This window comes from Zootoca vivipara, chromosome 5 (assembly GCF_965207765.1).
Source record: "Zootoca vivipara chromosome 5, rZooViv2.hap1.1, whole genome shotgun sequence".
Classification (NCBI taxonomy): domain Eukaryota; kingdom Metazoa; phylum Chordata; class Lepidosauria; order Squamata; family Lacertidae; genus Zootoca; species Zootoca vivipara.
Window position 1 is genome coordinate 12,211,005 of NC_142588.1, and position 27,117 is coordinate 12,238,121.

At 42.3% G+C, this 27,117-nt stretch overlaps 1 protein-coding gene across 1 annotated transcript; it reads left to right on the forward strand.

The window, feature by feature from the left end:
- Positions 1 to 447: 447 nt before the first annotated feature.
- Positions 448 to 25,344, forward strand: TM9SF3 (transmembrane 9 superfamily member 3). The gene is made up of 15 exons (XM_035137789.3): positions 448 to 714; positions 6,388 to 6,583; positions 7,445 to 7,567; positions 10,305 to 10,465; positions 11,315 to 11,392; positions 13,447 to 13,578; positions 15,192 to 15,358; positions 17,312 to 17,406; positions 18,759 to 18,889; positions 19,946 to 20,085; positions 21,415 to 21,483; positions 21,592 to 21,738; positions 22,535 to 22,618; positions 22,762 to 22,838; positions 23,453 to 25,344. The coding sequence occupies exons 1-15, from the start codon at positions 637 to 639 to the stop codon at positions 23,518 to 23,520; spliced, it is 1,746 nt and encodes a 581-aa protein (XP_034993680.1). The 5' UTR covers positions 448 to 636; the 3' UTR covers positions 23,521 to 25,344.
- Positions 25,345 to 27,117: the final 1,773 nt, after the last annotated feature.

A 27,117-nucleotide genomic window follows, 5' to 3' on the forward strand; every position in this document is an offset into this window, starting at 1 on the left:
TCCCGCTCCTGTTCCAAACATGATCTTTATCTGTTGTTGTTTTTTTCTTCAGTATGTTTTTAGCGGTATCTGTTTCTGTCTGTGATTGTTATATTAATTATTATATTTATTTACACCCGCCTTCTTACTTGACAGGAACTCAAGGAGAGTTATAGAATAATGATGATGATGAATCGGGATGCAAAAATTAATAAATTAATAAATAATCGTTAGGCGCAGACGATGTGGCGATGCGACACTGCATTGGTCCCCCGCGAAGGGAAAAAAAACTGCGGGAAATCCTCGCTTAATTCAGCAGCCCCGCATGGCTTTAACATGCCGTTCTTACGCAGCTCCTCCCTGCACGCGAGATTGACGGCCGCCTCGCCCCGCCCACTCATTGGAAACCCAGCTCACGTCAGGGGCCGCATTCTCTCTTATATCTCGGGTTCCCGCGTCACAAGATCGCGCGGGGTGGTGCTTGGTCCCGACGCCGACGCCTCCCCCCCCACTATCCCGCCTGCGCTTTCTGAGCCTTTTTGGGCGGCGCCGGCCGCCGTAAGCGCCGGCTGTTCCGGTGTGCGCCCGGATGACGTGGCGGGAACGGCGGAAGCGGCGGCGCCTCCTTTTCTTCGGCGGCGGCTGGTGGAGACGGGGATGGCGCCGGCCGGGCTCCTGTGGTGCGTGGCGGCCTTGCTGGTGGTGCGGGGCCGCGCCGACGAGCACGAGCACACGGTGAGCCGGCGCGCCGCGGAGGGCCTGAGGCGGCGGGGTCGGGCGGCCTCCCCTCTTCCTTCCGCCTTTCCGTCAGTCAGTTGCTCGCTTGCCCGCCCTGCCTGAAAGGGCCTGATTCGGGGCGGCCCCTTTGCCTCCTCCAGGCCTGTCCTGAGGGCCGCAAGAAGGGAGAGGGCCTAGTGGGGCTTCGCTTGGTGGCCGTGAGGGCCCGTCGCGTGTCTCTCCGAGCGAGGAAGGCTTCTTGCCCTGTTGGGGCTTAAGAACCGGGGTTGGGGGTGAGGGGGCTTCGTCGGGGCCGCCTTTTATCCAGTGGAGGTGGGAGGCGAAGCGGGCGACCGAGCTCAGGATGCCGTGCAGCTCCATCCTGCGCCGTCCGGCCCCGTTAAATTCCCCGAGTACTGTTATAGGATTGCGAGTAAGACTTTTGTAGCCCCGTGTCACGTTGGAGGAGGAGAGATTCACTGGATAGCATCATCCCTTTCGCTTCCTTGAGGGAACGTTGCGCTGCGAGAATTTGGTGGCGTGATGGTGGGGAAACGCCAGCCACATCCGCAAAACAAAAAAAACCGTTCGTCTCACATCGCATAACGTGCTTGGCAAGTTTCGAGAACAACGGCGTGGATGCGATAGTGATAGTCGTCCCTTCACGTGAAAGTTGGGAGAGGCAGCAGCTTGCCGCTTTGCGTGTCTTGGCTTCTAGCATGGCAAAAGTGTGTGGGGGTGTGTGCCTACGTTTCTGTGGCAGGTTATTGCCCCATTAGAGAGCAGTTAAGCATGTGCAATCTTGGATACGCAGCCATAAGCAGTGGCCTACCTGCAGCGCTGTGGGGTGTGCGTAGCCTACATAGGAAATGTGCGTAGCCTACATAGGAAATGCGCAGCACATAAAATATTGACTTGATTCGCATGTCAAGTTAAGCTATTGTTTATTTTTATCTATGGTCTCATACAAACAAGCAGTGTACTGATGCACACTGTTCAAGTTTCCAGCTCGCTCTTCCCCCTGCTAGCCCTTTGCTGTGGTGGGGAAGAAAGAAACCAGAGGCTGGCTTAGCATTGCAGGTGAAACAGCAAAGCCATGGAATTGTTTGATTATGGGACTTTTCCTGTTCATGTGTGCTTTCTTTTTCACTATGCCTTTCTTTAAAAAGAATATTCAAAGTGGCAAAGGGTGTGATAGAAAATTAAAACAACATAAAACATAAAAACCCACAGTACATATTTTCAAAGTAAATTTGTAAAACAACAAAGAACAATCCCACAAACAGTATATTTATTTATTTTAAAGATTTGTGCTCTCCCTTTCAAGCAACCAACTGTAATGCACAACTCTCACATACACACTGTCTGGCAGGCCTTGGTTCTCTAACTGGTGGATGGTTCCAGAGTTTGTTATCCTTCATTAAGGAGCCCTAAAGTGGAGCTGAATGTTCTTTCTGGCAGCAAGTGGGGAAGCAAACATCCTGCTGCCTTTCCATCTATAGTGAATGGGGCCAAAGTGGTCTCCTTGGAGGTGGGTGATGGCCATTGGTCTTCTGACCAACAACCAGAATTCCTTTTTAAAAGCAATACCTGTTGAAAACTATTGGAAGAGGAATTGTAGAATTGGAAAGGACCCTGAGGGTCATCTAGTCCATTCCCCTGCAATGCAGGACTCTGCACAAAACTATCCATGATGGATGGCCACCCAACCACTGCCTAAAAACCTCTAATAAAGGAGAGGACTACCTTTTGAGGGAGTGTGTTTCACTGTCGAACTGCTCTTGCTTTCAGAAAGTTATTCCTGATGTTTAGTCAGAATCTCATTTCTAGTAACTTGAATCCATTAGTTCAGGTCCTACCCTCCAGAATGGGAGAAAACAAGCTTGTTCCATCTTTCATGTGACAATCCTTTAGATATTTGAAGATGGCTCCTCTCAGTCTCCCCTTATCCAGGCTAAACATACCCAACTCCCACAACCATTGGTTTCCAGACCCTTTATCAGGGATATCCTGGTTTATTGAAAGGCAAGCAGAAGCAGTGATAGCAGCAAGCAGATTTTTTTTCAAAAAAGGGTTGTACAGTCTTGGTGCCACTACAGAAAATGGCCAGATCTGAGTCCTATGCTTACTCAGAGGTAAGTCACATTGAATTCAGTGGAGCTAGGACTGCAGCCTTAGCCTATGTAGTGCTATTCAAAGGCTACCCTCTGTCAAAGACAAGGAGGGATGAGTGTGTTCTGGCACATAGTATATGCCTTAATCCCTGGTATAACAATGCTACTAAACCAACAAAGTTTTCCCTGACAGAATATTGAATGCTTGACTTGATAGGTAGGGCAGCTTAACATGACATGTGTGGGCTCCCATGGAGTAGCTGGTAGCCTGTTTTTCTTTCTGCCATTGTTTCTGGAGCTGTGCTGCAATAAGTGAAGCTAAGATTTGCCTTACCATGTTATCTGAATCAGAGTAACAGTAGTTGTTTAGCTCTCCCAGACTAACCATGAACTATAAACCAAGAACAAACCTTGGATTCACCTCGCTGAAATGGAAGCCCTGGTTTGGATGGTGCACTAAGCCAAACCGCAGTGCAGCACAGTAGCAAAAGGGCCTGTGGGGGAGTAAAGTGACTGCAAGCTTTTTTGGGAACCTGCTTATTTCTGCTAAGGCATAGTTTGGTTTTGTGTAGCTGATTTCACTTCCATAGAATCAAAAAGTGTGCAGCGTCTTGGAAGGAAGCCACAACTCCTCTTGGGTGTGATGAATGGGTAAACACAGAAGAAAACACTGGTTTCAGTGCAAACATCTTGGTTTGTATATTAACCAAGAGTTCTGTGTTTTGTCAGACCTAATACAGTAGTACCTCTGGTTATGAACAGGAGGCCCGGCTGCATCCTGAAAACTTCGTAACTGGAGGCGCCCTTCTGTGTACGCGCACGGTGCGATTGAGCACTTCTGCGCACGTGCACAGAGCGAAACCCAGAAGTATAAACTTCTGGGTTTGCCGCGTTCGCATCCCGAAGTTTATGTATCCACAGGGATAAGTAAGCAGAGGTACGACTGTATAGTTAAATCAGGAAAATAAGCCAGGATCAGGCTTATTTCCTGGTTGGTTAACAGACATTAAGCCAGAATTGCGTGTTCTGGGCAAAATGAGGAACTGGCTTAATACAAGCCAGGATCTTTGTGCTGAAGTAAATGCACAGTTGGTAGGGCAAGAGAAATGTTTGGCCCTAGTGTCCATTGGAAGCCTCAGAAATAATCCAAACTGGTCTTTTCTCCCATTTAAAAATAACATGAAATCTGCATTTCATATAAATTACTATATTGTGGGCTTCCTACAGGACAGAGGGACTAGCTAGTCATTGCAGTGTAGCTTGTATCAGCAGAATAAGCCACAGATCCATGTGGATGATACAGTATCCTATTTTATACCTTATAGTTATCTGCAATGTTTTAAGCTCTTTTTTCCATGGTTAGCATAGGTGGCATGGAACAAGTGTTTAAAAAATAAGATATGCCAAAAGAGAAATAACATGGTAAAAAGAAAGCATCTGAGTTATGTATCGAATAGATTTCATTAACTTCACAAACCTACATGCCAGAAGTCCTTTTCATTTTTGTGGCTCAGAGATGTTGTCTTCACTGAATTCTCCTCCCACCTCAGTAGCAGCCACCTGCCTTATTTACTAGACCAGGGCGATCCAACCTCTCAGTTTAAGTGGGCCACAAGAGTACGGTACTTTGACACAGAACCCGTGGGCCATACACTGAATTAAATAACCATATCGTAAATTAAAGTTTTTTGCAATATAGTTAATATTTTTAATATACACAATATATATTTAAATAAATAAATACAGAATTTATAAATTTAATATATTTATTAAATGAAATTTAATACACTAACAGATGCATGTGCTTTCATTAACGACACAGACACTGAGTCCCTGTCAGGATAAAAAGGGTATAAATATGATAAACAACTTACTTTAGAATGCTCCTAGTTAAAACAGTTTGATCCTCTTGTGAAGCCAGTTAACAAACTTATCCCATTGGTTGTCACCCTGGCACGAACCAACTAAGTGACAGGGTTTCTCTCTAACCTTACTATTCATAACATTCCCCACCCCCCTAGCAATGTATACCTGTAACTAGGGATAATATTTTATGCATCTGATGAGGTGGAATGTAGTCCACAAAAGCTTATGCCACAATGAATTTGTTCGTTTTTAAAAGTGCCGCAGGACTCTGTATTCTTATTTACCCTGTTAGCTTCTTTTAATTGCTTCTCTCCTCTGAAGCCTTTGACATTTGTTCCCATCAAAATGACATATTCCAGCTAGTTTTCTAACCCATGCCTCTCTAACATCTTCCCTGACGTTACTTGACCCATGTACTCTTATTAAAAAAGGAGTACAGATACTGCTTACTTTTTGCATAGGAAAAATATATAATTTACTGCACTTTTTTACATTTAGCTGCCCAAATTAGGTAGAAACCTAGTGCACTTTGGTCACTTTGAGGTAGGTAGCAAAAACTGTCTCATAAGCTTCCCTGTGTCCTGTTCAGTTGCTTTTCTCCTAACTATCTACCCACTTGCTGCAGCCCTGCCTCAGCTTTTTGATACTGCAGTAGCCCTATGCTCCAAGATTTTCTTTGCCTTGTGTGAGGGTGCATGGACATTGGACAACTGCCAGGGCACTTTGCTTGGCAAAGCTTAGGCCAGCTTCTATTAGTGCTGTGATCTGCAACTGCTGTGCCACCAGTAGGGAGCTGTGTGTTTTGGTGGCAAACCACCAATAATTGTTTGTCAAAGGAAGTCAAGAGATAATAAGCAGAATGTACCTTTTTTTGAGAAAACACAGCACCTCACTATTGTGTGCTGAATGTGAGCAGCCATCAAAAGTAAGATGGGATTCTTGGACATTTTAACGCCCATACATAACAAATGACAAACACTTCATATTCCTGCTAAACTTACACAATTCAGCCAACAGTGTGCTTACCTGGTGCTCTTGTTGCTGACCTTTAAAGCCCAAAACGGCCTCGGCCCAGTATACCTGAAGGAGCGTCTCCACCCCAATCATTCAGCCCAGACACTGAGGTTCAGTGCCAAGGGCGCTCTGGCGGTTCCCTCCCTGTGAGAAGTGAGGTTACGGGAACCAGGCAGAGGGCCTTCTCAGTAGTGGCGCCTGCCCTGTGGAACATCCTCCCATCAGATGTCAAGGAAATAAACTATCTGACTTTTAGAAGGCAGCTCTGTTTAGGGAAGTTTTTAATGTTTGATGTTCTGTTGTGTTTTAATTCTGTTGGGAGCCACCCAGAGTGGCTGGGGAAACCCAGCCAGATAGGCGGGGTATAAATAATAAATTATTATTATTATTATTATTATTAGCAGAAGATGGATGCAAGAGAGAAAAGGATTTGAATATGTAGTGCAGTTCTAATTTTAAAGTAAGGCTGTACAAGCTTGGCCTAATTTCATGTGAGTGGCAAGGAGGGAGCCTATAATTAGCTCCAGCTCAGTTGGCCCTCAACAGTTTACTTCTGTGGGAATGTGGCCCTTGAAAGCAAAAATGTTCCCCACTGTGTTTTGCACATTCTTCACAGATTTTCCTGTGAATACTTGCTCCATTCTAAATAACATATTTATTTATAATCCTTTTACTTTTCAATATGCTTTCTTTTCAGTACCAAGATAAAGAAGAAGTTGTTTTATGGATGAATACAGTAGGACCATACCACAATCGCCAGGAGACATACAAATACTTTTCTCTCCCTTTCTGTGGTGGATCCAAAAAAAGCATTGGTCACTACCATGAAACGCTTGGAGAAGCACTGCAAGGAGTCGAATTGGAGTTCAGTGGTCTGGACATTAAATTTAAAGGTAAACTGCTTTTATTAAATGTTTTCTAAATTTGCACACGACTGTTCCAGTCTTAAACACACACTTGGAATTATATTGTCTTATGTTCATAAATTTGTTTACTGCAGCTCAGTGACTTCTTAGTTAACCCTCCAACACCATCATTGATACTACTTTTGTTCACAATTATTTTTAAGGGTTCAGAAGCAGGCCACACTCCTGTTCCATTCCATGGGCCTTTCCCACACCTGTCTTCAACATCATAAAGGTTAATGCTGGTGTTGACCTTAAGATTAGGAAAAAGGTTTAGTGGGAATTGCTATTAACCAGTATTTGAAACCAGGGTTTTAATTTTGTTACCATTAACCATGATGAAGGATGGCTGGAAAATTTGCACAGGCAGCATCCTATCTCCTAAGCTTAGGTATACACACATTCTCTTTTTTGTGGGAGTCGTGTGTGTGTGTGTGTGTGTGTGTGTGTGTGTGTGTGTGTGTGTGTGTGATCTGGTGGTTTGGTTACTGGTTTGGAGAAAAGCATGGCAGGAGTGATAGTCTATGCAGCCTGTGTGCTTTGAGGGACTGAGAGCTGTATATACTCAAAGCCAAAAAGCTGGATTTGGGTTGTTCTTAAGTCCTTGAGCATTTGATGCCCATCAATAGACTTTTGGGGCCTTGTGGGTTGGTTTAGTTTTATTTGTGGTTCAGCAGTAAGGGTTAGCAACAGTGCAGCATAAAGGAGCTCAGTGGGGTTGAAAGTGGGGGAAATCATCTTTGAGTGACTGATCTTTTTAGTAAAATAATGGTTAGTGTAATATCCAAGGCTCAATTAACTTTCAGTTAATGCACTACTAATGCATTTTTTTATATATAATTTCCACAGATGATGTGATGCAGACAACTTACTGTGAAATAGACTTGGATAAGCAAACAAGAGATGCATTTGTTTATGCTATCAAAAATCATTATTGGTATCAGATGTACATAGACGACTTGCCAATATGGGGTAAGAAATGTTTGCCTGCAGAACCGGAAAACATTTAAATAAGTAGTATACCCTTGATCTTATCTGACGCCTTTCTTTCCTGCTTTATCCTACTTTCTTCCCTATTTGCCTCTTCCACATTAACCTTGAATAACTGGCAGTGGGAATTGGCACGAGCTACTTAGGCTCACTTTTGTGTTTGTAGCTCTGCGTCATGCTGGAAGGAATGGGTATGTGTTACTCAGCTGGAGTGACACACATGATTACAGTTTTTTACTGTTTTATAGGTAACCTCAAGACCGGATTACTGCAACATGCTCTACATGGGGTTCCCTTGGGTTTAACCTGGAAGCTGCAGGGGATGCAGAATGCAACAGCTTAATTGTTGACTGGGGTAGCCAGCCAATACAGTGGTACCTCTACTTACAAATGTTTCTACTTACGAATGGAGCTCCGTCCGCCATCTTGGATGCGGTTTAGATAGGATTTTTTCTACTTACAAATTTTTAGATAGGGTTGATTCTACTTACAATTTTTTTTCTCCCAATGCATTCCTATGGGATTTGACTTACACATTTTTTCGACTTACGAATGTGCATTGGGAACGCATTAAATTCGTAAGTAGAGGTACCACTGTACGTTACTGGGCACAGTTCAGGGTCTTGCTTTTAACATTTGAAGCCATAAATAACTTGGGACCAGGATATCTTAGGGACCACCTTGCCCACAATATCCCTTCTTGGCAACTGTGCTCCTCAGATGGGGCACTGCATGCTGAGACTACCATATGCCCCAGAAGTGCACTTGGAAACTGAGATTTCAGTGTGGCAGCTCCAGCTTTCTGGAATTGGGCACCAGCTGGTGGTGTTTAGGCACCTACTAAATATATATATATATCTGGCCCGGCCACGTGTTGCTGTGGGTTTTTGTGTTAAGTGGACCCTTTTCTGTTAAATGGACCTTCAGAGTCTCCATGGAGAGTCCTCTCTGGTTCAGAGTCCCCCTTCATTTTGTACACACTCATTCCCCCCATACGCGTGTTCTGTGAAATTATGAAATTATGGTGCAAAGTGAGGCACCAGCAGCGGGAGGCAGTGGATGGCTGCACGCCGTTGGAGGCAGCGGTTTCAGGTGGCAGCTTAAAATGTCAAGCAGGTGTTGGAGGCAGCAACTGTAAGTTGTCGCCTTGGGAGGTGTGCGCCAATGTCGGAGAGGCTTTGCAGGCGGCAGCGCGTGATCTGCCTTTCTATTGGATGCTGCTGGAGACTTCAGAGCTTCTGGTAGTGACATCTAATTTGTGAGCCACCTTTTTGTGTTTAATCATCATTTTAGGTGTGAAAGGTGTGGGTTTTTTTGGGGGGGAATTATGCCAGATCCCTCCCTGATGGGCATGGAACGTTGTGGCCAAATTTGTTACATTACGGTTCAGCGGTTACGGAGAAAGGCAGTGACCTCTGCGCACGCAATGCCTACATTTATTATATCTATACACACACACACACACACACACACACACACACACACACACACACTGTACTAGCTGGCCCTGCCATGCGTTGCTGTGGCTCAGTCTGTTAAATTGAGCCTCAGAGTCCCCCTTCAGACTCCCCTCACCTTCAGAGTCCCCCTGTTTTACATCCCAGCCCCTCCCCCCACCCCCACTCATCCCTGTGATTGGCCCCACCCTGTCCCGACCCATGACCTGTCCCGCCCCCTCCTCCCCCCATCCCCCACCCAGGCGAGCCCCCACCTCCACTCGGCCCAGTCTGGAAAGCCAAGCTGATATGCTGTGGAGAGGGAAGTTTTCCTAGGTGCAGTACCAGTGTAGCCATCGCTAGAGGGCACTATTTTGCAACCTCTCCTGTGCTCCCAGCATGCACTTTCGTCTGATTTGTGAGTTCTGGAACACGTGGCTTTATAGATATTTTAGGAAGGCTGAGGTGAAATTTTATATTTGAGAAAATGTTTTTGTTGTTTTAGAGTTTGCTGAATTTATTCGATTGTTCTTCACGCTTGTGTTTCTGAGTTTTACTCTGTTTTTACTGTGTACAACACTTTGATGGCTGTGTGTTGTGAAGCGGTCTGTGGTTTTTTAGGTTTTTTTTAAGCCGTGCAAGTTTTCCAAGGATATGGTAATTTGTCTGGTTGGTAGATTAATCTACTACAGATTTAGTTAATTTAGTTTTAATCTATAATGATAAACTTGCAGGCATCTGTTTAAGGCCACTGGGGTACTGCAATGAGATTGTTAAAATGGAAGCCATCCCTTCCCAGTGTGTGATAGCTCTTTTTTTATTACATTGTAAGTTGATTTTAAACTTCCAGGTTTAATGTTTATATCCAATTTTACTTTAAATTGATCATTTAATGGGCTGCAAGCTTGGTGAAATCTTGGTAGGGAAGTCAAGAGAAGGTGTAGCTGAATTGAATCATCAGTGCTTATATTGCTCCTTGTCCCTCTCTATGACTAGTGGAAGCAAAATAAACTATGCACATTTGTTTTATGTTGTGTAATTTAGCTTTCTTACCCAGAATTTGGATTCCTGCGGGATCGTTTTGTGTGCATGGAATGCAGAGTTTGCCTGCAGGCTGCAGCTCTCTCTATCTCTGCAACAGCAGGGAAGTCTCTAACTCTTGAAGCCCATCTTTATTCCCCTAAGGGGGCCACACTTGTAGACTGCAAGCCTGCTGCAAAACAAAACCTGCTTTGGTGCCTGAATTAATAATATTACTTATATCCGTTCCCTTCTCTTTGCAGGTATTGTTGGTGAAGCTGATGAAAATGGTGAAGATTACTATCTCTGGACGTACAAAAAACTTGAAATAGGCTATAATGGAAATAGAATTGTAGATGTGAATCTGACAAGTGAAGGAAAAGTTAAACTAGTTCCCAACACCAAAATCCAAATGTCTTACTCTGTAAGTAATTCAAATTCATGGGTAACATTATTTATACTCTTATGTTAGTGGTGACTAGGCCATTCAGCAAGCTGAGGTAATCTCTTCGATTTAGCCTTACGTTGAGAGCTAACTGGTGTGCTCGTTGAAGTTTGGCTCTTGCATATTAACAGTGCTCTGGCACATGGTCTTCTGCTTCAACAGTCTTCTTCCTGTATGGTTGCCAGCTTGCCATTATTATTTTTTTATGGCCCTTCCCCTGTGCCTTCAACAGCAGTTGACATGGAGAAAATAATGACTGAAATAAACAAGTGATTCTTTATCTCTGTCTCCCTACTAGGAAAAGGTTCTCTTGCATGTTAAGCACAGGAGTAGGGTCATGAAGAAGGGTGGCAACTCAGATTGCCAGTTCACAACCTAAGGATGCAGTGGTGAAAATAAACACTATACAGTGGTACCTCGGTTTGCGAACTTAATCCGTCTGGAAGCCTGTTCTTAAACCAAAACCGTTCTTAAACCGAGGCACACTTTCCCTAATGAGGCCTCCCGCTGCCAGTGCCCTTCCATCATTTGGCTTCTGTTCTTAGACCGAGGTAAAGTTTGCAAACCGGGACACAACTTCCGGTTTTGCGGAGTTCGTAAACCATTTCAACAAGCCATGGAGCTTGGATAACACCAGGCCCTTTTCAGAAAAAACATGGTAATTGTTACCCTGTATAAAGTTCATTTTTGTGTCTTCTTGACACAAAATATTTGTACTATGTCAGCACATGTTTTATTTTTTCCTAACTGTAGGTGATTTGCTGAACTGGAATTCAGTAGACCTATAACTAAATATTCTCAGCTTTCCAAGTGTTAATTTCTTTCTAGGTGAAATGGAAAAGGTCAGACGTGAAGTTTGAAGACAGATTTGACAAGTACCTTGACCCATCTTTCTTTCAACACAGGGTATGTTTCCTTTATTCAGTTTATGTATATGCACATTATAATAATTAGTAACCCAGAAAACTTCTGTCCTGGTTAAAGCTTGAAGGGGTAGTGTCCAGATTGGACAGTGAACTCTCCTTCAGAACTTTAACCAGGGTTAAGGTTGGGGAGGTCACTTAAAACCTGTGGCGTTTAAACAGAAGCATGCAACAAGAGTTTCTTCTTCTTCTTTAGTTCCATTAGCTTTACATATGAGCTCTGCTTCTAGGGTATGTTCCTTCCATCTTTTAATTTCACCTTGCCCCTCCAACCTAGCCCATGTGTGTATATGATACCAAGCTATCTCACTGGTTAGAGTGCTGGGCTAGGACCTGGGAGAACAGGGTTTGAATGCCCACTCAGCCACGAAGCTCGCTGGGTGACCTTGGGCCAGTCACCATCTCTTAGCCTAACCTGCTTCACAGGGTGGTTGTGAGGATGAAATGGGGAGGAGGAGAACAATGTGCACCATGTTGAGATCTTCGGAAGATAAAGGTTGTATATAAATGCAAATAATAATAATATGAATACAAAATAAGCTCTTGCCAGTGAAAGTTCATGGCACAATAAATGTTGGTACATGCACTTCCTAAATGACATACTTTTTTTTAAAAAAAAAAATCTCTTAGCCAGGCAGCATCAAGATCTTCCATCTAACTTAAATTAGATGAATGAATGGAAATGAATGGAACCTATATTAAACCTGCTCATTAATTTCAATGGTTCTACTCTGAGTTGGACCAAAAGTGGATACAAACTGCAATCCTGATAGTTGCTTGTATCATATCTCCTACGTGCAGGGGCAGAAGAAGCCACGAGAAGAATTATCATTGTTAAAAGTGGACAATCTGTTTGCTTATTAACTATTTAGCTAAATAAATAACCAGCTCAGACCTACACTTACTTCCCTTTTCACAGAAGCAAGCAGTAACCTACATAAACAATGTAATTTATTTATTTTTAATGCAGAGAAGCTTAAATAGCTATGACTATCTTCCCAATTCAACTTCTTCATTTGCCTCTTTCACATGTCATGGGAAGCCAAGCTAGAGCTTATCGAGATTGCATGAATGTGTGGGCTCCTGGAGAGGGAACTTGCTCCTCCTCAGTCTTCACTCTGCTGAACTAAGCCTGAGATGTCGTCCAAACTTGAGCTTGTGATTAAGCTTCCTCATTGCTAAACAGGAGCTGAGAAACAAATGGGTCCCAACTGAAGATTGGGCCATACAGAACTATGAATGCTGACACATTTTGAAGGTGGCCTGAGTAGCACTGGATTTTCCAGCGCTACTTGGACCCTCCTAGCACAGAGTGTTGGGCTTGGATATGAGAGCTTAGTTCATATCCCTGTTCAGGTGTCATGCTGACTGAGTGGCCAAATTGTGAGGATAAAATGGGTAAATTGTGCATGTGTTGATCTGTAATTCTTGAAGGTGAAAGAAAGGTGGTATGGAATGTAGTGTCATTTTGGTTTGCTGTTTTTAAGTAACAGGGCTTTAAAATGTATAGGTCACATTTTATTGAACCTGATGTCAAATTTAGTCTCTAAGGCGGTTCATACCATCCCTTAAAAGACTTTTGTCTTGACCTCTTCAACTCCCAAGACCTTTGGGCTTGTGTGCTGAACGGGACATAGTTAGACCTGACCTGCTTTGGGGTTGTAGTGGGATGGTAAACCTTTTTCTGCCCAAGGCCCATATTCTGTCATGAGATGTGACTCTTAAACCTTAGTACAGTAGGCTATATTTCAGCTATGCAACAAACACCCACCGTTCTCCATCCAGTCAAACAAGAAGCATTATTAGATATAAGTCACATTCCAACCCGGGGGGGGGGGGAGCATTGATGGTGTGGAGCAGGACGGTGAGGGGCGTGGCTTGGGAACAGTTCCAAGGGCCAAGTTGAGAGGCCTTCCGGGCAGCATTTGACTCTTCTACTTGAGGTTCCCCATCCCTGGGCTACAGTATTTATTTTATCTTTTGAGTAGCTTGCTTAAATAATAAACAAGCTAACACATTTCCACTATTTTATTTTAGATTCACTGGTTTTCAATCTTCAATTCCTTCATGATGGTTATTTTCCTGGTGGGCTTGGTTTCTATGATTTTAATGAGGACACTGAGAAAAGATTACGCACGATACAGTAAAGAAGAAGAAATGGATGATATGGTAAAAGTCTTGTTCATCTGCTAGTACTACTTTTTAAAAATTGCATTTTCATTTCTAGAAAACTTGTCCAAATGACAGTAATTTTTCGGTAAAAAGAAAGGATCTCTAGAACAAGTTTTCGGTCAGATTTCAGTTCCTCTGGGTGTTTCTGTGTAATTTATGTGAGGGCTTAAATGCAGGAAGGTTGAAGTTCCTTGACATGGGGATGGGGGTGTCTACCTGCTCAGTTTATGTTTGACTCAGTTTATGTTTCCCCCATATATTCAGTTTAATTGCTTGCATCTTCCTTCCTTTATTGGAGTGCATTTCCAACCCCCAACCCCAACATGCCTGGACAGAAAGTCAAGAGAACTCCCTACCACTATAGGTAATTATTTTAGAGTGCAAGGAGTAGACTTCAAACAAGTGCAACTGTGGTGTTGGAAAGTCTCAGAGCATTCAAATATGCAAGGCCTCATAAAAGAAAAGCTGCTTGGAGCAACATTCCTTTACTCTTTCGGCCCTTTTTCAAAAGAAAGGAATGCAAGTGGATTATGGCAAAGAACTTTCTCAAAAGCTTGCTGACCTGGCACATTTGAATACATTTCATCCCCACCAGTAGTATAGCAGAGTATTGACACTCAAAAGCATGAACTCATTCGCAAAAGAGCTTTTTGACTCCTGAGCCAATCAATATATAAGTCAGGAATTATGTCCAAGCAATCCACTCCTGGTGGTGGTAAAACGATTGCAGAGAGATCCTGTGAAACACCTAACATTTAGAACACTGGAAATGAAAGACCAAGAACCACAGTACTTGAATGTTCTCCTTACATCGGTGGTTCTAAGCTTGAGCTCCTCTGAAAGAAAATATTTTTCTCCTTGGGGCAGTCCATAATAGCACTTAGCAAGGTTTCTGGTGCTGTGCACAGAATGTCCCCCCCCCAGCTGATTGTCTATGGAGAGCAGCTCTCTGGGAACTAGCATTTGAGTGACAGAGCCCCAAGAATTTACAGTGGATTTGGTGGTGGTGTTTTTCCAGGAATTCTTACTAATGGAATGGGTACAACTGAAATACAAATGTGTTGTGGCACCCTAGTGTTGCAAAGAGAATGGATCATAGCCAACCATGGCAACTCACTCTAACCACAAGTAATTTTTATTAATTAATTTATTATTTCTATACCACTTTATATTTTTTAAATAAAAACCTCAAAGCGGTGTGCAGCATGTTAAATAAATAAAACAATAGTTGGGCGATGTTCCTCCGGCTTCATGAGGATCCTCTTCAGTAGGGCTGGGTGAGTCTGGGCCCTGCCCCCTAGGCCAGGTGGAAAGGCCAGGTGGAAAGGGCCTTGCAGGGAGCGGCCTTCACGCCTCAAAGCTGGGTGATGTTCCTCCGACCTCACTGTATCAAACACTTGCCATTTAGTGAGCTTTAGTACCCTCATGCACGGTGCTTTGGATTATTTATTACATCTCAGGATACATAGCGTCTCACAAAGTGCTTCCTTCCTATGGCAGTTTGGCCATTGTCTCTTTTCCCCCTCCTTAAATGGGTATTTTTGCTTAAATGGGATTGACTACTAGCCATTTCCTTCCTGGTGATTGTTTTCAAACTTTTTTGTGTGCAGGACAGAGATCTAGGTGATGAATATGGCTGGAAACAGGTTCATGGCGATGTCTTCAGACCATCCAGTCATCCTTTAATATTTTCATCTTTGATTGGTTCCGGCTGCCAGATCTTTGCAGTTTCTTTCATAGTGATCATTGTTGCAATGCTGGAGGATTTATACACAGAGTGAGTATTGCTTCATGGCTTCATCATATTTTAAAAGCTCCTGGCTGAGAGTCAGGAACTCCTTACAGTTTACAGAGTGGATCACATTGGGGAAATTTTTCTATGAGAACCACCACTGTGTGCATAAATCATTGTTAACATGGTGCCATCATGGTGCAGAACCCTTGAGCATAAATTTCAGAAATGCAAAGTTTAAAACAACTTCTTGGATCCTGGCTTTCTTTCCATGAACAAAACAAGAGTTCATGTACCCTGAACAAGGATTCCCTTGAGGGCTGGGGAACCCTTTGGAAATAGTGTGGTCCAAATGGAAAGAGGGAGGAGTTGGCAGAAACCTTGATTTTGTACTTTCTACGTGCAGATTAAAAGCATACTTAGTAACACAAACTGATTACTTGGGAGAGCATTGTAGAGGCTCAGGCAACCTGGAAAGGTGTAGCCCGTCAATTGATGAATTATGTCTCAGACTTCAAAAGAGTTGACTTGGCCATGAAACAGCAGAACTAGATAAGAACCCAAAAGCTGCTGGATTCCAAGACTGTTTTTCCAGCAACTGACATGCATTCATTGTTCAGTTATGGTGTTAAAACCTTAACCAGTTGAGCCTGGAGCCTCAACACAATGGTGTCCAGCACCCTTCAGCTGCACCTCACTGCTTCTGGCTCCCGGCTGTAGCAGAGTTTCTTCAGCAGCGGTGTTGTCTGTGTGTAGGTAACAATAAAGCCCAGGACACAGCTTCTTCCTAATCTAAGAAGCTTTATTTACAGCAACGTACAACAACGTAGCCAGGAGAAAGCGACAACACGTTGAATCCCCTGTTCGGCAAAACAGAAAAGACCATTCACATAGCACAGTGAACACACCCCAGTGACCAGGACGCCATGTCCCCTGAGCTGTTAACCCTGTAAGCACAGATTGGGTGCACAAAAGGGTGCCTGCTTTTAAATAAATAAATAAAGCATAGAATAGCAAGAGCGAGCATCGGGCCAGTGATGAGAAACCGCCTCTTGCAGCTCTCCCAGTATCTCTTCTGGAGAGACACTTTGTTTTTGTGGAAACTCTCTGGAACTGTATATACAAGCCAGAAGCTTCCAAGTGATCCTTGTAGAACTTAGCAGAAACAAAAACTTTGAGTATCGTTTCCAGGCTGCTGTAATCTGAAAAATACTGACATTTCTGATATTTCACTAGAGAGCTCCTTGACGATTTGCATTGTGAATCGAAAGACCAACATCAGAATTAGCAGTATCTCCTATGGTTTTGATTCTTGTACTGCTAGGCTACAGCAGTGATACCAGCACTTCTGATCTCCAAGGAATTGTGTTTAATTATAAGGGCATAATTGTTAAATAATTTAGATCTTTTAATAGAATTTGGCCAAAAGATTTTTAGGTAGAGTTTTAAAAAATATATATTTTAACATAGTTTAATGTTGCTTATCCCCAAAACTGTTGGAACTGTTCTAGTTGTTACTTTTTTGCAATGTGACACAGTTTGCATGTCACGGTAAGCTACAAACCATACCTTATCATGAATGAGTCACACTGCTTGATTATTGCTCCTGCTCACGCTAGGTGAGGAACAAACTACAAACTTTGGATTACCATGTGGTCTGGGAAGATGGGTTGTTTTTCCATAAGCCAAGGTTTATGACTTGCTAATTGTGGTTTGTTTAGGAAGAAACAAACCATAATCCTGGTTAAGGGAAGTGTGATTGAGCAGCACGCGGCAGTTTATGGTGACATGTAACTGTGGCTGTAATGGAATACTTAATCCAGATGTTCAAAGCACTTTGGGATTTTGTTCTTGCTGCACATTAAAATTGTTGGTGTTTTGCGCTAGCTGAAGCTAAACTTTCAGCATATCTTCCACAATTTGCTCCTTGTAACTTTTTACATTGGTAGACTTCAGGCAGTCATTTGTGTAGCCAAAACTACATGTCTTTCATTTTAGGAGAGGATCAATGCTAAGTACCGCTATTTTTGTTTATGCTGCAACATCCCCAGTGAATGGCTACTTTGGAGGAAGCCTTTATGCCAGGCAAGGAGGTGAGACTTTTAAAATTACTTTCGTATTAAAAATAATTTTGAAGGAATTTAATATCTCATCACCATCCTGGGTTGTTTTTAACTTTTTGGGATTACCTGTGCCTAGCAAATTTCTCTGTGGCAAGAATACCTTGAGTAAATGTAGAGTAAATTAACACTGTGGTCGCAGTTAGATGTTGCAAATATAGTACAGTAGTAGTATGCTGTTGTCTTTGGGATAGATTGCTCCCACCTGATCAGAAAGGAGTTAAGAAGGGCTCGGCGGTTAAGTCAGTGAAGGGTAAGCAAGTTTGTGTCCTGTGGCAGAGGGAGAGAAAGGTTCTTGCTCACAGAACCTCAGCAGCATGTTAATCGGAATAGCTGAACAGATGCTGCAGTATCCTCTCATGTCCCTTTGAGCATATGTTGCCATCTGAAGAAACCCCTTGGAATCTACTGAAAGCCAGACTCTGTTCTCATTTATGGGAAAATAATACATCCCAACCTAAGGCTTTGGAGAGGAATGGGAGGCTGCAGGGGTTTCCTAGGTGACAGCAGACACCACAAACAACAAGAGGGCAATTCTCCTGCAGATACCATATCAATTGTATCTATTCCTTGTCTTGAAAATCCTAGAGGTGAAAGACAGAATTGTGCCAAGATGTTGAACAGTATAGTACTTGGGACAATGCCCTCTTCCAGGTTGATGCAGAGATGTTTTATGAGCGCTTTTTACCTATGGTTGCTCAACCAGCTATGGATCTATCTCAGGGGTCCCCAAACTAAGGCCCGGGGGCCGGATGCGGCCCAATCGCCTTCTAAATCCGGCCCGCGGACGGTCCGGGAATCAGCATGTTTTTACATGAGTAGAATGTGTCCTTTTATTTAAAATGCATCTCTGGGTTATTTGTGGGGCATAGGAATTCGTTCATTTTTTTAAAAAAAAAAATACAGTCCGGCCCCCCACAAGGTCTGAGAGACGATTTAGCGTTTCTGCGCATGTGCGAGCCCCGAAAACCGGAAGTAACCCATTCCGGTACTTCCGGGTTCGGCGCGGTACACAACCCGAAAACATGCAACCTGAAGCGTCTGTAACCCGAGGTATGACTGTACAAGTAAGGTTGTTGACAGAGTCATTTGAGACGTGAGTCTGTTTTAGATCTACACAAGAAAGTTAATACTAGGATCCAGACATTTCCAGCCAAAAAATTATCACTTTGATCTTAACATATTAATATTTTCCCTGAACCATTTTTATATAATGCTTTCCTTTTACCTAATCATTCCTATATCACAATACAGTGTTTTTGGTTACAGAGAGGAACATGTTCACGTCCTGCATCTTAATTTCATTGGGATATTTCTCCTTGCAGGAAGGCGGTGGATAAAGCAGATGTTCATTGGGGCGTTCCTTATTCCTGCAATGGTGTGTGGCACAGCCTTCTTCATTAATTTCATTGCCATCTATTATCATGCATCAAGGGCTATTCCCTTTGGAACAATGGTGAGTACATTAGCGCTGTAGGTTTGGTCTATTAAATCAAGAAGGCCTTGGGCAATTAACAGTTTAAAGTAGGCGGGAACTTGCATGCAAAACTTTGAATTACATCACGTCAACAAAAAACCAAAAGCTTAGGTTTACTGATGCATCCTGATAATTAATTGATTTAAAGCAAGGATGGGGGGGCCCTTCCGGGGGTCTGCATGTCAATGACTTGCAAGATCTGTAGTAAGACAGTCCCTGCCCTACAGGTTATAACATAAAATACACAACATGCCAAGAAACAGGGATTGGCGGGTGCGGGGAGGTAAGCTCCACCACAAATCTTAGTTAATTTTTAAAAACAACTAGCTACATGGAAGCAGTTCGGGATGCAAACTAGCCTGATATAATAACTGCTTCTAGATGACCATTGTGGAAAACCAAAGGCAGCTGGTCCTTCAGCAGAGATAGGAATCATCCAGCATAGCACTTTCCCTGTGATTCATTTCGCTGGATTAGATTCAGTTGCAGTTGCAGGATTTCCTTTGACATATTTATATTAAGTTCGGTTTTCACTCCAGTTGAAAACAAACACACAAACAAAAAGGGACTTCAGCAGCTAAAAGGTTCACCAAAAAATCCCTACTTCCCCCATTTTTTTTAAAAAAAAGAAGTCATCCGCTGCTCTCTTGAGGGAAGGAGAGCAGCTGGATTAGGAAGGCCCTGTGAATGCAGTCCAAGTTTGGAAATGGGACTTCTCTTCCTGACCCCCAGACCTGTCTTTATTGGGGGAGAAACCAAGCAGAGTGTGAGTTCTCCAACCCTGAGCTCCAGGACAGCTGATGCAGTGGGCTCCCAAAGTTCCCTCCACCAGGAGAGGAGAAGACAAATTCATGCCTGGTGCTGTCTACCCCCACCCCTTCAGATACTTACCCTTTCATGGAATGAATCTTAGTGTTGCTATTCTGAATAGGCATGTTAAGTTTAATGTTGCTAGGAAGCAGAAATTGTTATAATGGGTGCATGTGCTTTGATGCATTTTATATCCTCTCTTCTTGTGTGATTATGAGTTTACAGGTAGCTGTGTGCTGCATCTGCTTCTTTGTTATCCTTCCTTTGAACCTGGTTGGCACAATACTGGGACGGAACCTTTCGGGTCAGCCCAACTTTCCTTGCCGGGTCAATGCTGTTCCTCGTCCAATCCCAGAGAAAAAATGGTAAAGTATAAATTGCTTCTCTTGGCATTCATGCATCTGGTGAAGTAGTTGGTTGTCCTTGAAAGTAGGTTTGCCCCTTTACTAGCCAAACTACCAAGAAGGTCAGTTCAATTTTAGGTTAAATACTTGCTGAGAGATAAAAATCCTATGGGTGTCACTGGTAGTTGCCACATCTTTTTATCAGTGGTTGAGTGGCAATGTATGGTCTTCTTTCTGGTCTGTTGCCTGTAATTAAAGGTAAAGGACCCCTAGATGGTTAAATCAAGTCAAAGGTGACTATGGGTTGTGGCACTCATCTCGCTTCAGGCCAAGGGAGCCAGCGTTTGTCCACAGACAGCTTTCTGGGTCATGTGGCCAGCATGACTAAATCGCTTCTGGCACAATGGGACACCATGACGAATGCCAGAACGCATGAAAACGCTGGTTACCTTCCCACTGCAGCAGTACCTATCTATCTACTCGTGCTGGTATGCTTTTGAACTGCTAGGTTGGCAGTAGCTGGGGCAGAGCAATGGGAGCTCACTCCGTCACATGGATTCAAACCATGGACCTTCCAATTGGCAAGCCCAAGAGGCTCAGTGGTTTAGACCACAGCGCCAATGATGAGTATTGTGGATAATTTGAAGAGCAGGATTAGAGAACTGGGCTACCCTCTGTGGGCTGCTTTTGACAGGTGGGCAGTCACTAGCTGTCAATCATATGGTCCAAAAGTCAAAGGAAGAATTGGGAGCTCACTCTTAAGTGTGTTCCCGAGTCTTCCCTCCAAGCTGGGGCTGCAAAGATTTGGCAGTGCTGCAAACTCCAGTAGAGCTTGCATTTGGTGCCAGACGCAACTCAAGCCTGCCAAGGAACAATTTGGGATGCACATTAAAGCTTCCAGTTGTTCCTTTTGCAGTCATAGCCTTCCTTGCCCCACACGTTTTCGATGTGGGGACAGGTGGGTGCAACTGAGGGGAGAAGACCTTGTGTGCCTAATTTGGCCTGAAGAACAGAAGTTCATTATTCCTGATTTAGAACTGCTACCATGTTTTTGGTCCAGCAGTGATGAACTCCTTGCACAGGTGGAATTTTGGGGGCTGGCACTCTAATCCAGAGCACTAACTGTGTGCAGAATGCAACTAACACAGCAACAGTTCTGGAGAATCAGGACTCACATGGTCTGAATCTTAATGAAGTGATCACAGTCCTCTTAGATCTTGCCACCAGTGCATCCTTTAATCAACTATCACCTTCTGTTTGATTTCAGTGATTCTGCAAGAGCCCCTCTCTTAAGTGAGCTATTCCATTAGTTATGGTCAAATGCGAAAGTTAATTCTAATTTCTTTTCAGGTTTATGGAACCAGCTGTTATTGTTTGCCTAGGTGGGATTCTCCCATTTGGATCCATTTTCATTGAAATGTGAGTCTTCTGCCTAGAGAACTTTGCAAGCGCTTTACGAGGCATTATCAGCCTAGTTTAATCAAATGTTCATGTCTGTGCAATAAACAATGCTTCTTTATTCTGTAGGTATTTTATATTCACTTCCTTCTGGGCTTACAAAATCTATTATGTCTATGGCTTCATGATGTTAGTTCTGGTTATTCTCTGCATTGTGACCGTATGTGTGACAATCGTGTGTACATACTTTCTACTGAATGCAGAGGACTATAGGTGGTAAGTATTGTTTTTTCGCTTACAAGTCACTCTTAAGCAGCAAAAAACCTAGAAATTAGTGCCACAGAATGTATATTCTGCACTTGCAAGAAATCTGTCTTTCAGTGGGGTAACACTTAGACCTGGCTTCCTCAAACTTGGCCCTCCAGATGTTTTTGGCCTACAACTCCCATGATCCCTAGCTAGCAGGGCCAGTGGTCAGGGATGATGGGAATTGTAGTCTCAAAAACATCTGGAGGGCCGTGGTTGAGGAAGCCTGATTTGAGGCAGGGGTGTGTGTATTAAGCAAGCCTACCCAGATACATAACATTGTTGTGCATTTTTATGTGTACTCTTTAAATAATGTAAACTTAAAACTGGTAATTCAATTATATTTTGAATTGCTTAGGTCTACTTATGTTTGACTTCATTTTATTGACAATTATAATGTGCATTTTGTGTAAAATGCTTGGAAGATTTTTACAGTTAAATGGCATGCATAGTCTGTTAGGTAAACATTTTTATTTATGTGATGAGTCAACAATGTTAAATGCATTGTTTAAAAGTTATGCCAAGAAAAAGAAATGTGTGAAAAACAGAACTGGAAAATGGCGATTCCTCAAAAGTGCACAAGGATTGTGGACAATTTGTGCAATAGTATGAAGAAAGCTTGAGAAAGCTAGCTTGTTTTTTCATGCAAGGTGGTAAACAGTTGAACAAATTTTATGACTCCCTGTTACAGTGCTTGTCTAGATTTTCTTGTACTGTTTGCCAGGCTTTTATTCCCAGTTGTTAAATATTTGTGTTTGTTTTTCAGGCAATGGACAAGTTTTCTGTCTGCTGCTTCAACTGCAATCTATGTTTACATGTATTCCTTTTATTACTACTTTTTCAAGACAAAGTACGTAGCCTTTGACATTTTGTATTTGCCTTCCCTTTTAAATTAATAAAGCTAATACTTCACATTTTTTATTTAAAAAATGATTAATTATTCGTAATATGGGAGATACAAAAAATACTCCTCTTCCTCTTTTTGCCCCCCAGGATGTATGGCTTGTTTCAGACATCATTTTACTTTGGTTATATGGCAGTATTTAGCACAGCGCTGGGAATAATGTGCGGTAAGTTTTCTGCAGCATACTGAAATGCTGTCATCTCTCTTTTCTGCCAGGCCCATTCTGTTATATTGTGGTTTCAGCCTTAAATTAGCATGTGTCTGTCCTGTCTGTGAGTTCGTAGTCTATTGAGAAAACAGAGAACACTAGCTAGGAAGAATCCTAAATGGGGGGGGGGGAAGTATTCCATAAATTCGTTTTCTGGACCTGATTCATTCTGTTTGGGGAACATGAGTTTGCTAGCTTATCAGATTTTTAGTCTTTAAACTTTTTGTCATATGTATGGTTCTTGGCAGCACATGTACAAACTCTAGGCTGAAATGCATGTGTTGTTTGAGATGAAAAGAAGCTTGCACTCCAGGGTGAACAAAATGTAATTTTAAAAAATGATATACCAAAAAAGACAATGGTGCATATCTTAAGCTTTTTAAGGAATGAACTTTTTGCAAGCTATATGATTGTATGGCATAAACATAATTATTGAACTTTATCTGATGTGTTTTTACTTGGGAGGAAGTCCTAATGAATTCAGTAATACATATTCGTAGCTGAGGATTGCAGCCATTGTCTTGTAGAACTTAAGCAAATCTAACCTATATATATTTGCCTTGTTTTTGCAGGAGCTATTGGCTATATGGGAACAAGTGCCTTTGTTCGAAAAATCTACACTAATGTGAAAATTGACTAAGGAAAGTGAACTTTGGAACAGTTAACCCTTGGGGTGGGGTGGGGTGGGGGACAGAGTATATAAACTTGCACACCAAAAAGCGCAAGGAGAAAATTGTGTATTTAACACTGGGCACTCTGTGGGTCTCTCTTTTGTGGATCATTTAAAGCAACATCTGTTTTCATTGATCCTAGGTTCTTACTGACTTTCTTCAACTGTTCTCAGCAAAAGCTTGGATTGTATTCGGTAGGCATCACTCCCCAGTACATGCTAATCTTCCCAAAAACTAGCTCACAAAGATGAAATAGACTAGCTCTCTTCAGTGAAGAGGACAAAACTGTATTTACACATTTGTTCCATTTAATTATAAAAGGAAAATGAAACTTGTGGATCCTAAAACTTTGCTGATTTGTTTCTGGTCCTTTAAAATACTATTCTGGAAAGATTTCCTCCATCCAGTTGTTAGTGCTATTCTACAGGGTAAGGGGGACACTGGATGCCAGCAGGATAATTTGCAGTATCACCTATTCTAACATTTACATGCATTTGTTTTAAAAAAGCAAATATTTGCATGCAGTATCAGTCTAATAGGACCAACTTTCCATTGGTTCGTCATTAAAGGAATATCCAGCTATATCTGAGATCCATCCAAAGAATCTTAAGTACAAAGGTGGAATTCTCTGCACTGCAATTTTTGTACAGTTAGCAAGAAAAAACGGTAAATAAAGATGATGCCATCGGCTTTTATTCAACACTTGGTGGTCTAGGTAACAAAAATAATTGAATGTCTACAATGATTTTTTCCCCCCTAACTCAGCCGCCCATCCCCGGTTTGGCGTGTTTACTTGATGATTAAAAGGGGTAACAAGTGTATAAAACATTAAATGATGTAACTTAGATGTAGCTCCCAAATGTATTTGGATGTACAGATTTACTAAAGAATACTTTTTTCTGATGATTCAATGTACAAACGTGTGAATTTAGGTGGCTTTTTACATCCTGCCTGCTGTTGCATGAAATTTGGGGGGGGGGGGTTCCTCGCAATGTGTGTGTGTGTGTGTGTCATGTTTTCTGTTGACTGAAGCTCTTTCAGAAGCAAAAACTTGTAATTTATAAGTTTACTTTTGTTTAGTTATCTCTGGACACATTTGTAACACCTAAAGCAGTGCTGCTTTAAGTGTTCAGAAAATTTAAAATAAACTTTTCAGACAAGTGTTCTGATTGTAAAAAATAGATAAATTTCACAGTTGATTTTTTTTTTCAAGCAGTACAGCAGAATACCAATTCTTGAATAAAGTGCTACATATTCTCCATATATCAAACACCAGAGGATAGGTCCCATTCCAATTCCAGTGTGGTTTGTTAATTTAGAAAGAAGCTTTCTGGCTCATGAGAAGAGGTACCTATTAAGTGTACAGGCTATGATGGTGAAATAGAGAGTGGACAAATGACAGTTATTTCTGGAGATTTGTTGCAGCAAGGCCTTCTGGGTTCCTTGTTTTCAAAGATTAATTTTAACATGTATAGCCCAAGGCAAGGCAGATTCCAAATAATGCAGATGTTCCCAAAAGACAAATTACTGTGAGGGGAGTTGGTTAGCCCTAAACTGTGTGTATGGTGTATGTATGTATAAAGCAAAAACAGTTTTCTCGAGGTAAGTTCACTTGGATACTTATTTTCACCTTGGAAAATTGTGGAAGAGGAGAAATAAATACAATTTACTGTAAGTGAATTGTAGCTGGCTATCTGAAAATGTTTTATATGTGTAGTTAAATTCCATGGTGGGTCTGCAGTTCTTTTCATATCTAAATGGCAGACAGATATTAAATGATTTTGGCCCTCCTATTTTGGTAGTGTTTGCAGTTCATTTTATAAACACTGGTTTTATTCATAAATTCTAACAGAGCAGATTAAATCCTCCATACAGTTACTGGGCAATCTCTTTTCAGGTAGCAGTGCATAGGGGTTCTGCACAAACTTCACGGAAATCCTTACAGATTGCACAGTAGTGGGATGCATAGCACATTATGATCCACGGTAGATTAGATGTTTGCCTCTGTTTGGAAGCTGGAAGTATTACCTAAACTAATTAGAACGGTAACCCAAATTTCAATATGGATGCCACTGTCTCTCCAATTTTTGGTTTGTTTCCTGTTCCAAAAAAAAAAATAGATTATTTCACAAGGACAAACACTGCCAATTTAACAAAATAAGCAAATTAAGTGATGGGGTTTTTTTTGCACAATATTTGTTTATATTCAGCCCTTTAGTGCAGCTTGCAGTGTTTAGGCACCAGGTGAGCCAGCCAGGGGGTGGGGGGAGTGTTCCATAGATGGGGCACCAACACAATATTTTCTCTGCTTCCTACCCAACTAATTTTCAAATGGAAAAGAGGTGTCAAAGCTTACCTCAACGTGTGGGCAAATCTTGGATTTTGAGTGAGTGCTCAGACTCAGGACAAACTCCACAGCAGCCGTTGTGTGACTAACACAAAAGACTGCCACCCAGAAGAGACATCACAAAATCAGAGTAGTCAGGGTGAAGCTTTTCCTATAATTGTATTTCCATAATAAGAAAGGTAAGCTTTTTGAATTTCTGACTCAAACAGCTGTTAAAGGAACAAGAAAATTATTTCCCCTGCCCTGGAATCTAGGGCTGCGCTGCTGCAGGAAGCAAGCCCCACTTGAGATGTGAATGCACTGAACCAGTGTTTCCTAATTAGGGGTCCGGGGACCCCTGGGGGTCTATGGAATGCACCCAGGGGCATCACAGCCCCATCTCTTGCCTCCCTCCCAACTAAATTGTTGTTATTCCTGCATGGTAATATCTCAAATTTTATAGTTTGCTTTAGCGCCATGCGATTTTTCAGCTTATTGGCCAAAATTGGCTTTGAAATCACACCACAATAATGATTTTGAGCCAGCAAGACACAGCAATATATTGCTCATGCAAGGGAGAGCAGGGCAGCTGATTTCAAGGCACCGTTGATATCGCATGAAGATGTCAGCCGATAATGCTGAGAATCCTTTAGAAAAATAATAATAATAATAATAATAATAATAATTTATTATTTATACCCCACCCATCTGGCTGGATTTCCCCAGCCACTCTGGGCGGCTTCCAACAGAAAAATAAAATACAACAATCTATTAAACATTAAAAACCTCCCAAAACAGCCTTGTATGTTTTCCCAGCGTAAGAAAAACGTATCCTTTCTGCCCCAAGTGTAAAAATACCCTTTAAAAAAACCTGTAGTAGATGACCAGATAATATTGGACTACACTGCAGGGTTGTCATGTATCAACATAGGCCTAATTGTTGTCATACCCATGTGTGATGGGTATAATAATGCTGTTCTAAGTTGCAGGGCACTGATGTAAGAATCTATATGCCTTCAGTGCCACTTATACCTGCTATATTAGGGGTCAGCAACCTTTTTCGTCCCTCAGACCATGTGGTGGGCTGGACTATATTGGGGGGGGGGAATGAACAAATTCCTATGCCCCACAAATAACCCGGAGATGCATTTTAAATAAAAGCACACATTCTACTCATGTAAAAACACACCGATTCCTGGACCACGGGCTGCATCCGGCCCCCAGGCCTTAGGTTGCCCAC

Excerpts from the sequence above, each read along its gene's own strand:
- TM9SF3 (XM_035137789.3), top strand. The coding sequence starts at position 637 with ATGGCGCCGGCCGGGCTCCTGTGGTGCGTGGCGGCCTTGCTGGTGGTG. Across the intron at positions 11,393-13,446 it reads CATCTTTCTTTCAACACAGG|ATTCACTGGTTTTCAATCTT; the intron begins GTATGTTTCCTT and ends ATTTTATTTTAG. Across the intron at positions 21,739-22,534 it reads AATGCAGAGGACTATAGGTG|GCAATGGACAAGTTTTCTGT; the intron begins GTAAGTATTGTT and ends TTTGTTTTTCAG.